Raw genomic sequence first — 15,007 nt, forward strand, 5'->3', positions numbered from 1 at the left:
AGGTGTTAATCCAGCTCACGTTTTCCTGTCGTCTCTCTGCTCTCATGGCTGATTACACTCTGTGAGTCCAGAGCAGGGAGGGCCGTCTGTTTGAGTCCACTGCTGCACTCATTATTAGCCAAGCATTGGCAATGTACAGCATGCCAGCCTCTAAACACAGGGCAACAGCTTCTCCAGCACACAGTAGCATGTCACTACTGTAGGACGCGTTTTTCTACATATTACCCTGGGGTAATCCAGGTCAGTGGTTTTACCATGGAGCTGGGGAAAGTTCATCTGAATCTAAAGACAGTACTGCTGACAATGATGATGTTCAAATGGGGTGAGTAGAGCCAACAGTTTTACATATATTTATTTCCTGTGTTCATCTTCTTGGATGAGCATGTCTGTGTATTTGTAATTAAATGCTTAAGTACTGAAGAAAATCCCAAAAGAGATTGTGTTAGTTAAGTTAATCTTTTTCCTGTGAAAGCAACAGGTTGCATGGAAAGTTAGAACGAGAAAGAACTATTTTAAATCATATAGCTACATACTGCATTCTTGTTGACAGACACAATACATGTAAGTGCTAGCACTTTATTATTCAATTGAATTTTCAATTTTTATAGTGTCAAATAATAAAACAGGTAATCACAGGACATTTTCTATATAGAGTAGGCCTATAGGTCTAGATGACACTATGATTTACAGCAATGGTACTTGATCCATCATTAAATTGATTCATTATTAAAGTGTAATTATTAAATCTCGAGAACTCCCTGCAGTACTCCAAAGTAGCCCTAGGGGTACTTTTATGGCCATTTGAGTAACCATGATTTTTAGATTGTTTACCCAACAATTTCCTCATGGGCAATTGAAACCATGAAAAGAGGAGCCCTTCTCTCAGAGTTGCTGCTCCATGAATGGCACACAAGTGCTCTTTGGGAGGGGCTTTTTGGAAAGTTTTGTGCACCCACTATTTTAGGAGACACATAGATGGAAACAAGTTGGGGGTGGCCAGGCCTTTGTCACTTAAAAATAATGAGGAGACTGGCTTTGTCCCAATTAATTTTCACAATACCGAGAAGCCTAAGCATGTGGAGGATAATTACTGGAATTACTGATGCTGCGTTTTATGTTTTGTCGACTGGATTCTTTAAATTAATAGCTGTTATATGCTTGAACCATTGATTGTGGAAGGTGTTGTTTTTACTAGCTCTTTCTATCAAATTTGACACATGATTGGTTCAGAATCAGAGGCACAGCTCCTCAGCCAGGCACTCACACAGAGCAAACAGGGAGAGAATCTCAATCATATCTGTGTGCACATGAATGGACGTGCAGAATGAGGTCACATAATATTCCATCAAGTTTGCTTTTTGAATGCCAGAGAAACATAAGGCAGACTCTCGTATGACTCAGGGCTAACTGTTCACAAATAGAGATTTTAAAAGCGAGTTGGGTTGATAGACTTGGCTTCATGAGGCAGATTTCTATGTGAATGGCAGGCAACCAGGGTCGCTAAGTACTGGGAAATTGGTATGCACCAGGTTGTGGCCCAGTTCAAATCTGAATTGTCATGACCAGGGATTAACTCCTGTTGACTGGCTTGATTTAAACTGACAAATAAGGGTTGAACAGGGGTCAGAAAATCCAGGTCCAACCCTCGTCATTGGTGTGAAAGAGGTATTATTGAATATTGTATAAGTTAGCAATTTTTTTCAGTGTTTTCTCATCAACAGGTTATGGTATGATATCTTCTGAAAACGTGTGCACAACAATTCATATGATATCTTATGAACTATGACGTTTGATTATACGCTGTGAACTGCCAACCTAAATCATAGGTGACTGTGATGGTAAAGTTTAGGCAACATAACGACTTGGTTAAGATTGGAAAATAATTTGTGGTTTGGCTTAGTACTTTCAAGACATGAACACCAGCCCCTGGGTGAAAAATCTGTGTTTTGGGACCCATCCACCACCCCAACACTCATCTCTATGTGGATTTTTGCCACTCTTACTATCACTACCTGATTTCCTATTTTGCTTCAGACTTAATTTCTTCAGTAATAAATACGGTGAATACACATGAATTACAGTGCATTACTTTTTGTAGTTAAATGTACAAACAGAAGATAGATTCTTTAGATAGAAATAAGGCAGAGACTTGCAATGTTACATCTTATAAGCTTCTTGATTGACAACACACATTTACCATCCCACTTCTATTGCAGAGTCAATGAGCAGTATACAAACATTTAACAAATACTATAGTTTAAACACACCATGATGTAGTTGTAAGCCACTCTAAGTACATTTTAAGTGTTTTATAATTGTTTAGTATTTGTCAGCAATTTAACTTCTTCTGTGATATGTTTTATTATTTTATTCTATATTATTACTATAATATAGCTGTGTTTTAAATTGCCATGCATATTGTTTGACTATAAACCCAGTAGCTCAATACCTTCTGTACACGTGCAAATTAAATTTGTTTGTAGAATGAATATTTCTTAAACTGTGACATGTTTGGGGGGTGTAGAGAAGTTCAAGGCATTTGACTGGGAGAAAAATGTTGAGGGGAACTCAAGTTTAATAAATCTGATACAAGTGGAGACAATACTAAAGTGTTCTGTTGCTAACACGGCTGTCAAGTTATCAGGTTAGTTAGATTCAGAGTGCAAACACAGCATGTCATGTACATACAAATTCTGTACATACTGTTTTTTAAGAGAGAAAAATAGAAAAGCTGGTGATGCTCATCATCCAAACCAAAGTCAAAACATCTAATGAAGGTGAGAGAAAACATGCAGGTCTTGTTCTTGAAAATGTTACTTAAATTAAATAAATTACTGTTTTATTCAGCTCATACCAAAATGATTAATGTAGTGGCATTCCCTCTGGATATGAAAATAAGCCACACACATGCTGTAAGCACAGTAACTTCAGGAGACCGTTTAAAACTAAAAAGGTTTAATTAGGCCATATTGGGTTAACCCGACTGTGCCAGATGGATTGTTGGATTTGTTCAACATATCTATCTGGGAACTCTCGTTTGGAGATCTTTTGGGTAGGGGAGAAAATACTGGTTACTTATTGGAAAAAATTAACTGTGACATTTGAACCAACTTCTGTCTGTGACCTAGAACTACGGACGCAACTTACATCCCTGACTTGTTTTAAGAAAACATGAAATATTTTTGTTGCCTTAAACTAGCCATGTAGTTTTGTTGCCTAAACTTAAGTAGTTCCATTTCACAACATTTAATAGAATGTTCACATGTAATGGTCACATGATCACCGCAGTGAGAGGTGAGAGAGGTTTTATGTAGTTTTGTTGTTTTAGGGGTCATTGGCAATCGCCCTATTCTGTCGTATAGGTGTGAGGATATATTGGATCTGATGAAATATGATGATCTTACCTTGCATGTTCAGATAGCCATATTTAACATAATATCCGCAGTGCCTGAATGCAGTTTTTGATGCTCGTATTTATCGAACCCAGTGCAGACAAGCTCTGCTCTGTCATAACATGCTTGTAATTTAATTTAATTCACAGAAAAGAAAATTAGATTTGCTCCTAATCTGGGACTGAGACAAACCACAAATTATTACAGTTTAAGAGATGATTGAGAGCAGGAATGCTTTTTTTGTGGTACATGGAAGCTTGTCAAAATACACGACCATTGTAAAAGCTGAAGTTGGTAAAAAAAAAAACAATCATAGTTGCTAAAAACTGTCGCTATACCCTGAAAGCACAATGAGATAATCTGTCAAAAAGTCACATATCTCTACCTCCACCTCCTGTTCCTATCTGCTTCTAGAGCCCTCTTTGTTTGCTCCTAATGTCATCTGCTAGATTCTACTGCACCTAACCTACAACAGCCACTCGAGGAGTATATGACGAAGTTTCAATGGCTGCTCTGAACTCTGATCAAACTGTGAAACTAGGCAGTGCTGATCAAATAGGAATCAATATTGACAACATACAGTATTTTAGTGTACGGTTAAGCTGTAAAATGAGAACGTTTGTGACCAAGTGGAGCCAAAACCAAACCCCACCCACCAGTTGACCAGCCAGACAAACATTCTCATTTTACAGCTAAAGAGCAACAACGTTGCCTTGTTTCACAGTTTGATCAGAGTTCATGAGCAGTTATTGAAGCTGCGTAAGAGACTCCTTAACTCTGGGTGGTTATCACTTAGGGTCAGTGGAATGTAGCAGATGATATAAGGAGCAGACAGAGAGGTAGATCAACATGACTTTTCACAGATCATCTGTCTCATTGTGCTGTCGGCAAATATGAAATTTTGAGCTTGTGGGACTGTGGGTGATTTGGGCCAACATTACTGTCTTTAAGAGACAAAAGCAGGCTCAGAGAGAAGATATGGTATCATATGAAACAAGATGGCATAAGAAATCCATTGGTGCTAACCATGTAATGCTAGCTTGTCAGGAAGGGGCTGAATAATGCTCCAAACTTAAGCTAAATTTTGGCATGTCAATTTTCAAAAGGGTCCTTTGACTTCTGACCTCAAGATATCTGAATGAAAATGTGGTCATTGGATATCTACAAGACTCCCCTTTCAGACATAAAATTAAAAATGTGGGTTTTTTTTGGCCTATTCTAAAATGGAGTATTTGAATATTTCTGCATACTGGGGTCCATAAACATGACAATAACCATCATATACTTCAATCATAATGTTCTAAGCCTTTATACACTTTATATAGGCTCCTAAACAAAACACAATGTTTATTACAGGTGAATGCCTATATATGTACTTGATACACAGCGCTGTATCTCAAACTACTCTTCAGGTTCCAGCTTTCAGATGATGTACACCACTTCTTTGTGGCATCTACTGTTGACCTGCTATCTCCCCCTGAACATTCCCTGCTATTTGTCTATGGTGGGTCTCCAAGGGTTAACATGCCATATAGTTAATATAGCAGGTTACTTACTGTAAAATAACTAGGTTTCGCATCACTAGGGTGCTCAATTGGGCCATCCCCTCTGTTAAACATGAACAAATCGCCTACTGTGTGTGATGCAGAACAAGGCTGAAAATGTATATTTTAAAACTGTTCTGGAGCATTCTTTATTGGACAGATGATGGGAGAGAGGCAGACAGGAGACAAGAGCTGAGAGTGGTAACTAAGTTACAGTACCAGGATGTTCCGGGTGTGACTGTATTAACTAGAGCTGTGTCAGGTGAATAAGACATCTGTCGGATCTGTGTCCTCTGCGTCTTGTCTGATAGGTGTCTGAACATTTCGGATCAACCTTGTGTGTCCATCTGTGGATTATTACCATGATTGATTAGCTGCATGATATATACAGAAGAACTTTTTTTTCTTGCTTGATTCATGGAAAATAAATTATATATAATTTTACTCTCAAAAGGTAGATCAAATTTTTATTTTTCTATGGTTCCAATAATTCAACACTTTGGGAAATATGAGGGAGATATGAACATCAACAACATTCTCATGTATGTGGTTGCATCTGAAATCAAATTCTCAATATGTTCAACATATGTACTTGTGTGTAAATAGTAGTGTGTATCTTTTTGGACGCACTGAGCTGTAATTACAGAGTCATGCCAATCTTAGCTCTACTGGCATCGCCCATAGACTGTATGTAAAGATGGATGGTTTGACGGCTCCCCAAAAGTAAAGTCAAAACAGATCGATCGCTCCCTCTTGCCTGGCTGCAGTATAGGTCATAAGTCCCACCCCCTCAATGTTAGTGGATGGGACATGGGCCAAACTAAAAACTCAAAGTACACCTGAAATACATTTGTTGTCGATGTACATAGTTTTTTTCACGCTGATGGTTGTTCAAGTGCTCATTGTTTTAATAAGTTGGGCTCGATTAGTCTGATGCTATAAAAACAAGATGAAACGTCATGATTGATTGCAACGATCAACTTGGGGTTTGTCAGGCAGGTGTATGGACTCGACTAGGATGACATTAATCTATCGCCCAATCATTACTGCGCAGACACAGGTTTGCAAAATTACAACATTGCGAAGCTTTATAAGAAAGTTGTCAATATTGTGATGATTATGAGTAGTCTTGTCTGACAATGATGTTGGAGATTAATCTTGCTAGCCATGCTCATATTCCTTTAATATTGATACTACATCAGTTGCTTTATATGAACTTTGTTCTAAATACCATATTTGATAACTGCAGCATGTTTTATAGGAGCAGTAGAATCATAGAGTAATTTATAAGCCACAGACCCACAAGTAATTTTACACAAGATTCTGTAAATAAACATGAAATAGAATGGGTGAAACAGCGGCTGTGGCTCAGGGGGTAGAGTGGGTGTTCCCCATACCAAAGATCAGCGGTTCAAACCCCTGGCTCCACTGGTCTACATATCGAAGTGTCCTTGGTCAAGACACTGAACTCCCAAATTGCTCCCTGTGAATGAAAGTCACTTTGGATAAAATAGTCAGCTAAATGAAATGTTATGTAATGTATCATGTTATAATGTTATTCCATTGTTAGGGCCGACTAAAGCCTGAGAACCCTGACAAGATTGCAACGTTTTATGAGGGCTTTGAAATGTGAGGTCAAAGTGACAGAAGAGTATGTGAGAAACAATATGGTGACAGACAGTGGACACATGCTAGCTTGAAGCTGTAATCGGTCAGGTTTCCTGCCACTCAGAGATTAGAAGGGCAAGGGGATTGGCCCAAAGAGGCCAGCGGGATTACAGCATGGAAAGGCTCTAGAGGTCAGGGAGGCCATGTTGCTTGGGTAAAAGAGGGGGAGAAAGAGTAGGATGAAAACTAAGTAGGGGGTGGATAAGGAGAAGGTGGACAGGCATCCAAAAAAGGGAAAAGGTTGCACAATGAAAAACCAATGCATTGACAAAGAAGAGAGACATGGACATACATCACATAGCCTACAAAACCATAAAATATGAAATTATGAGCACGGAAAAACATTTTTATTTTACAAAGTGTCCATGAAAAAGCAGGCTTTTGAAGATTTTACTTTTATTTGCACCACTTTTTGGTGTCCAAAATTAAGATTAGGGTCTAACATGATCTCTACAAGAGTCATGATGGTTAAAATCATTTAATTGAAATTGAATTATTTTTATTCAAAATGTTGCTGTTAGACATGCTGGTGTCCTATCTCAAGGCAGTTTTAAAATGTATCTAGTTTTATAGATTCATTAGAAATGAATGAGCAACACAGTATCATAGCAATTTGGTCCATATTAAACGGTTACACACCTCACAGTGCTGGAGGTAGTGTATCCTCTATTTAAATTAATGTTCATTAACTGTAATCATGATCTTTCCCTAACCTTAACCTTAAGTGTTTAAGTTGCTAACCGTCACCAGTCTAGCCTTTAGTGGCTGCTATTTTAACAATCTTTTTTCTTTTCCTAACCTTACACAGATATTGTAGAAAATTACAAATAAATAATGTTGTCATTCAACATAATGTTTAACAATTGTTAAAGCATATCGTTGAAACAGATAATTGTGTGACGACAGGTAAGCATGTTGGCAGAAAAAAAAAGAATGGACCAAGAATCGAGCTTTGAGGCACACAACAGAAAACATGAGCCGACAGTGGAACCTGACAATCAGAATTTTCTAATGGACATCAATGAATATATTAACGTTGGGATATGCACATTCACAGTCTGATCCTATACTGATGTACACTGTGGTATTAATGTGGCAAATACAGCTTTAAAGCAGAGGCCTCACAAATGCAGAGTACTTGCATATGAATGTGATTTATCAAATACAGGAATAAATCAGTAATATTAAGTGAATGAAGGTTGGAATAAAGGACTTTCATGTCACATGATTGCACAGTGTTTGCCTACCAATGTTTGACCCAACAGCACTTATGTTAAGTTTCTTATCAAGCAAGCAAAGGATCACCTCAATCAATTAACATGTTTATCCCTGTCTGCTTCCCACATCAAGGAGACTTGAGCCTAATCTTGAAACCCTTGACAGCTACCTGGGACTTTTCTAGTCTACAGGTGGCTAACACTCTCCTGCGGTCACTATAATCTGTGAAGTTCAAACACATTTAGTGTCTCCAATTCACACCGAGGGTAGGATGCACCTCAACAAGAATTAGGAATGACAACAGACTTGTGCTTCAAAAGGGTGACGCTGGGCCACAGTTGTAAATCTACACTAGCCATAAAGACCTGAGACTAGCTGCCAAAAAGCATCAAAAATAGAAAATGATCAATCATGGGGTTATGGATTATGCTATAGGACAAATGAGGTATAGGAATGACTGCTTATCCCCACTGCCTGTGGTATTTTTGTGGTTATTTTTTTAAGACACACTTACATGTGCATGTAATATTTTAAACTATAATCATTTTTTATATTTCATTAAGATCCAAGATGGGGTTTTTTTTTTCACTGGAAGGCTCTATCAAAGAAAAACAGTAAATAGCAATTTTCTTTTTCCAAATATTTACAAAGTACACAAGAAAATATATTATATTTGTACAGTGTGTCTGCTTAAAGGTGAAAAAAACAAACAAACAGACAAGAACAGAAAAACCCCAACATGGATCCAGCTATCCCTCACAACAACCCACGTCAGACACGGTCACAATCACCAACCAAGTAGATAGGTAAAATTAAAAAAAATAAGTCTGCGTGGGTTTCCTCCGGGTTCTCCGGTTTCCTCCCATAATCCAAAGACATGCACATATTAGGTTAATTGATGACTCTAAAATTGCCCGTAAGTGTGAATGGTTGTCTGTCTCTGTACGTCTCTATGTGCCCTGTGATAGACTGGCGTCCTGTCCAGGGTGTACCCAGCCTCACGCCCGATGTCAGCTGGGATCAGCTCCAGCACCCCCGCGACCCGACCCCAGGATAAGCGGTTGAAGATGAATGAATGAATGAATGAATAATAAAATAAAAAATCTTAAACTAATAGCAAAGATGAATAAGGTCTTTCAAGAAAGAGAAAAAACAACAAAAGTAAATAAATAACAAAAAAAAAGGAAGGGGGGGTGTCTCTCCTTCGAGGGACTAGGAAGTGTCCTCAGCATCATCAAGAATAACAGTAAGACTATTACTTATAAGAGCCAGCAGTGGGTCCCAGGTTTTATGGAATGCTGTCAAAGATCTGAATTGGTCCATCTCAGCTTCAGGGGGGCGGTTTGGAAAATGTGGGAATTGCTTTTGGATAAAGTGTCTGATTTAAAGGTACCGAAAGAAGTGGCTATTAGGATGGCTGTCCGACATTGATGCAAAGGACGCAAAAACACCTTTGTCATACAGGTCATTAAGCGTTTTGAGGCCCTTATCAGACCATATGCGGAATGAAGGGAGAAACACATAGTTATTCAAAACTGGGGGCAAGGATCGAAGCACTCTGCAAGCCGTACTGCTTCCTGAACTGGATCCAAATTTTAATGGTATTGGTGACGACCGGATTAGGTGAGACCTTATGAGTGGATATGGGGAGCTGTGAATTGTAGAATGCAAAGAGCAGAAAGAGTATGTTATCTCAGTATGAGCCCAGGGCAGGCAGACGTCTGTAACTCCATTACAGAGCCAGTATAAAAGTTCATTAATGTTGCAGGCCCAGAAGTAGTGTCAGGAAATTAGGGACTGCTAATCCCCCTTTAGGTTTAGCGAGTTGAAGAATATGTTTTTTGATATGGGCTGGTTTATTCTGCCAAATAAAGGCATAAGCTGTTGATCTAGATCAGTAAAAAATGATTAGTTGAGACGTTGAAAAAGATACAGAAACTTTGGTAAAATTACAATCTTAATAAGATTAACGGGGACAGGGGGAGGGCCGCCCATCTAGACAAGTCTGACTTGTATTTATCGAATGGCGATTGGAAGTTCTTTTGAAAAAGGTCCCTGACGCAGCTGGTGATAAACACCACCAAATATTTGAACCCCATAGTAAATAGTAAATTTAAAAAGAAATAAATATAGTAACAGTTTAGTAGTAATTTCAACTCTTTTAACATAGTCCGTCTAATCAATTTCCATTCAGTATGGATGCTAGGATTATGGATATTGTGAATAAAACTGATGGCTGAGCACATTATGGTGCCAACACTACTTCATGTTAACATGAAATCTCTCATTAGGTTTTCTCTTTTATTTGAATTGTTTATCATTATAATATATTCAAACCAGAGATTCATTGAATCTCAACATTTCTGAACTGCTGTAACCTTCATTCCTTACTCCTCACATACTGACACTTTTTGACACTCAACGGTTGCAGTTTTAGTTAGTTAGTTAGTTTAGTTATGCCAGCTCCTTGGTGTCTTCTTCAGGCTCCCTCCTGTCACTCCTGCGTCCCTCAGAAGGTGTGTGGTTGACTGCCCCACATAGCCTCTGCATCCAACTTCCACTGGATAGATGGTAGTCTTCCAGCCAGCCATCCGGCGGTAGTTGGCCTTTTTTCCTTCGTAGGCAGCCCCAATCCCCTCCTCAGCTGGTATTGTAAGGTCAATGAGGAGCCAGGATTTTGCCAGACCACACCATTATGTGTGGGCAGAGTGATGTAGCAGTGATCACGACCGGGAAGCGAAGCTGCCTGTCAAGGTCGACTCTCATGTTCCACTCCTGGTTAGGGGAGAACAGCCTAGGTGTTTCTTTTGGCCTGGTGTCTCTTTTCCCCCCACCTTCCTTAAGGAGCTGATGAAACTGTGGTTCTCTGCAGGTGGTACCCCTCTGCTGCCCTGTCAATGGCCCTCCAACACCTCTGCTAGGTTCCTCAGAATCTAGTCATGGCGCCACCTGTAGCGTCCCTTGGAGAGCGTGATCTTACAGCCTGACAGGATGTGCTGGAGGTTTGCATTAGGGGTGTTGCAGAGTGTGCAGCATTCCTCGCTCCCAAACCACTGGTGAAGGTTCCAAGGACATGGAAGCGTGTCATATGTTGCACGAATAGAGAAGTTGAGCCTTACCTGCGGGATTTTCCAAAAGTCTGTCCAACTGATGTTTCGTCCAGCTTCCTTGTCGGCCCTGTGACACAGCCTTTATCTTAAAGCACTCTTCCTCCAACCATGTTACCTCCACCACCACCGTCTCCTCCTCTCTTTGGAGGGTGTGTTGGAGGGTGTTCCTTCCCAAGAGGCCCATTTCAGAGAGGCATCGTGGCAGCCCCAACCACTTTCTGATGAATGAGTTGGCCTTTCCATCTATCTTACTTGTGGATAAGGGGATTTCACTCATTTTCAGTGGCCACATCACTCTTCTGTAGAGTATGAACTGGTAGCTCCAGACTTTGTACTTACCTGGGAGTTGGCTTTGGTCGATCTTTGCCAGGCATTCTGAGAGCTGTTTCAACACGGTTCTCCCCATCTCTTCGTTCGTTGAAGTAGGATGCAAACATGGTCTTGATGCAGAAGGGCATGTGAAAGAATTCTATGGCATAGTTGATCAGCTGGTGTGGGACTGATCCATATGCGTTTGCTAGATCGAGCCAGACGACATGGAGGTCCGTCTTCTCCTTTTTTGCCTTCTGGATCTGGTCCCAGATCATTGTGGAGTGCTCGACACACCCTAGGAAGCCTGGGACTCCTGCTTTCTGGCAGTTGGTTTCTATGTAGCCGTTTTCAAGCAGGTAGGTGGTCATCCTTTTGGCCAGCACGGACAAAACAATTTTTCCTTCCACATTCAGCAGGGCGATGTTCCTGAACTGGCTGATGTTTTTGGAGTTTGATTCCTTGAGAAAGAATAGTGCTACAGCTCTTTGCCATTCGGATAAAATGCGTTGCTTTTTCCAGGCAGCTCTCATTAAGGTACCATAGCAACTCTAGCACCTTAGGGCAGTACTTAGAGTAAAATCGTTCATAAAGCAGCAGATGCTTTAGGGCGGGGCTTCACGGCCACCCGTCTATCAGGATATGTGCAAACCTAGTTGTACGTGTATTCACGGCACTGTGGACGTTAACATAACCGTGACTTGTTTTGGATGTTGTCTGTGATAAAGTCACAGGACTTTGACCCTCACACTGTGTATTCACTTCATCACACTTTAGTGGAACATTTTGACATCTGGAAATACAGCATTCAGTTGCACTTTGCTAATCCAGCTACAGGGTTACTTCCTTAAGATTTTCAACTCTCTGTGGCACTGCAGGTGAACGGAGCCGGCTGACTCGTGTCAGCGGGTTAAAAATCAGCAAAGTTTCCCCTTTAGTGAATTAGCATTTAACATACAGCATGGCCTCATGAGACTGCCTTCTGCTGCGTTTCAGTTGAACCTGGAAATATTTCAAGTGGAGCGAGAATAAGATTCAGCACAGAGCCACAGGTCGGAGATGAACCTTTGCTGCTGAGGAGAAGTTTTAGCCTCTGTACACAGAGCCTGCTTTAACCACTGGACCACCGTCAGTTACTGTAGCACCGCCATCTGCTCTGGGACTAATTCATCTGATTGTTTCACCTTGGAACGCTGTGAATGTTTTCGCCAAATCTTTTTTTTTCGTTTGATGATAACTTTAGCTTTATAGCTACAATGATAAAAGGAGGCTCCAGTTGTGCTTGCATGCCGTTGCTGCGCCACATGTATAACTGCATATCTCACTCTCCCAAATACAAGTATTAGTAAAACTAATAACAACAATGATCTTTTTTTATATAGCTGTTTTCAAAGCTAAGCAACAATGTGCTTTACAAAAGAAAAATGGCAGTTTTAAGCAATGTTATACATGAGAACGTAATTTAAAGCAATTCTTACCTTTCTGACATTTTTACACGTCTTCTTTGTAATCAGAAAATGCTCCTCATAAGCGTAGACTTAATTCCACCAGGTGTTGAATTTTAATTTTTCGTCCTAAATAAAATTATTTGCAGAGCTTCATGCATGAAACAATAACACAAATCAATATACAGTATTAAGTCCTCTTTTAAGCTTTATCCTGGGAGAGAATACATTTTAACTGAGTCTTGGTTGACTATGCTTGGTAGTAACCACACCCCTGTAAAGGGGTGAAAGGCATGAAGTAGTAATTATGTGTTTGTATAATTTTCTCTCTACACTCACGTTTTGAACTCCTCTGCCTGTTATGATACAATAGGAGGGCCACAGTGGTCTCAAGGTTCAAAGAAGGAAAAAAAAGGTCATGTGCAGGTGAGTTTATCTCTCTTGTTCCTGCAAAAAGCTCAATGATGGCCAACTTTCACAACACATGATGAAAGTTACTTTCTCGCTAAGTTTATCACATTAAATATTCTCTCCCTCTTTTTGACTGCCCCCATTCCTCCCCTCCATAACTCCCTTCACTGTTAATATCTTCCACTTCAGTGAGACTTTGAAAACAGGCCACTGATCAAAGTGTAGGGGGCTTGGAGGCTGGGAGCAGTGGATGGACGGGGGAGTTGACATTGCCCTAATAAAAAGAATGTGCACTAATTCCCTAGAGACCTTGCGACATTGGCTTGTGTAGGGAGACAACTCCTCACTGTGTTCACATCCACTCTGTGAACGGCCCACAGACTCAGAGAGTGGCTATTCATAGAGGATAATGCACAGTACAGTCATTATTTGCACAGGCTACAAGCTTATTGAGACAAAAAACACAATTAAATCTAATAAAAGAAACAGCCTGAACCTTAACTTCAACATTTTGATCATGCTACAGATGAAGAGGGGCTACCCAATTTCCTGTAGATCCCCACTCCACAGACACTATCAAAATGTTGTAAATAATATTATCAGACACAGTTATATTTTATGAAAGTACAGGTACTCAGCTGTTAAATATATTGGAATTTGCTTACTTATTTTGGTGCAGACTTACTGTTAGTATCGAAGGAGATGGGTAATAATCATATTAATAAGATGTCAATAAGTACATGAATTTATAAATAATAATAATAATAATAATAATAATAATAATAATAATAATAATAATAATAATAATAATAATAATTTATTTTTGGATAGGGACAGTGCACATTAATTATACTCTCTGTAAACATGCCAGTCTAAAAGATGCTAATTTGCATCTGTAGTCCCTAAAGAGTAAATAAAAAAAATATGAATAGAAGAGACAGCAAATAAATAGATAAAATACAATTAGAAGCGACAAGACACACAGCACAATACATGACATAGTCAGAAGGACACCAGATCCAGAAAGGATATAACAATGAAATAAAGAAATGAATGTTCAATTAGTTCAAATCCAGTTAGTGGTCCCACTTTTGTTTCGATTTGAGCCATTGTTTGTCCTTTAAAAGAAGAATAAGTGGGGCGACTATTCCAAAATGTCCCCCCCTACAACAGACAACACATTTCTCCCAAAGGCGGTGTGCCTGTGGCAGATCTCACATTCTCCTCTGTCCCCTGGTGCTCATACCTCCCAGAGTCCTTTTCCTAATAAATTCATTCAGCGGTGGTGGAGCAAGACCATGGAGACTTTTATATACACAACAGGCAAATCTTTTTATCCAGAGTCTTTAGGGCTTTTTTATAGAGAGAGTCTTGGTTTGAGTGCTGTCGCAGATGCCAGTGAGCGGCTCGTTTCTATATGTGAGAAGAAAAAAACTCAAAGCTGCACTGCTGCTTAATGAAATCCTGATCTGGTAGAAATTTTGAAAATTGGAAATCTGGTTGTGTTTGACAGTTAGACACTTTTTTGATGTGTTTCCTGAATGAGAGTGTCGAGTCCAGAATAACTTTGAGAGTATCTGAACTTTATCGCCAAAGTGAGCTCCTCCCCTCCCAGAAAGACACCAGAATGATCAATATTTAGCAACCTTTTAGCAAAAAACATACAGACACTTTTTTAACATTTAAAGAAATGCAGGAATCAGTGAGCCAGTCCTCGACAAGAGCCATTGCTATCGTGAGTATTTGAGCAGCCTCTGTCCTGTTTTTCACAGGGGTGAAAATCACCGCATCATCCACATACTGTGCAACTGTGCATTCACACCCTTTCAGATATCAAAGCAATCGTTAATAACAAACAAAATAGGTCCAAGTATGGATCCCTGGAGGACCCCTACTGGACAGTCCAGGTA

The 15,007-nt window shown here is 39.7% G+C and overlaps 1 protein-coding gene across 1 annotated transcript in view; it reads left to right on the forward strand.

Moving 5' to 3' along the window:
• Positions 1-255: 255 nt before the first annotated feature.
• Positions 256-15,007, forward strand: part of crb2a (crumbs cell polarity complex component 2a) — a gene marked incomplete at both ends in the record, with an annotated part of 43,686 nt that continues 28,934 nt past the window's right edge. Inside the window, one exon of the mRNA XM_083930260.1 lies at positions 256-322. Coding sequence (XP_083786386.1) covers positions 256-322 — 67 coding nt within the window. The remainder of the gene's footprint in view (positions 323-15,007) is intronic.

The sequence above is a fragment of the Echiichthys vipera genome (genome assembly GCF_963691815.1).
Source record: "Echiichthys vipera genome assembly, chromosome: 16".
Classification (NCBI taxonomy): Eukaryota; Metazoa; Chordata; class Actinopteri; order Perciformes; family Trachinidae; genus Echiichthys; species Echiichthys vipera.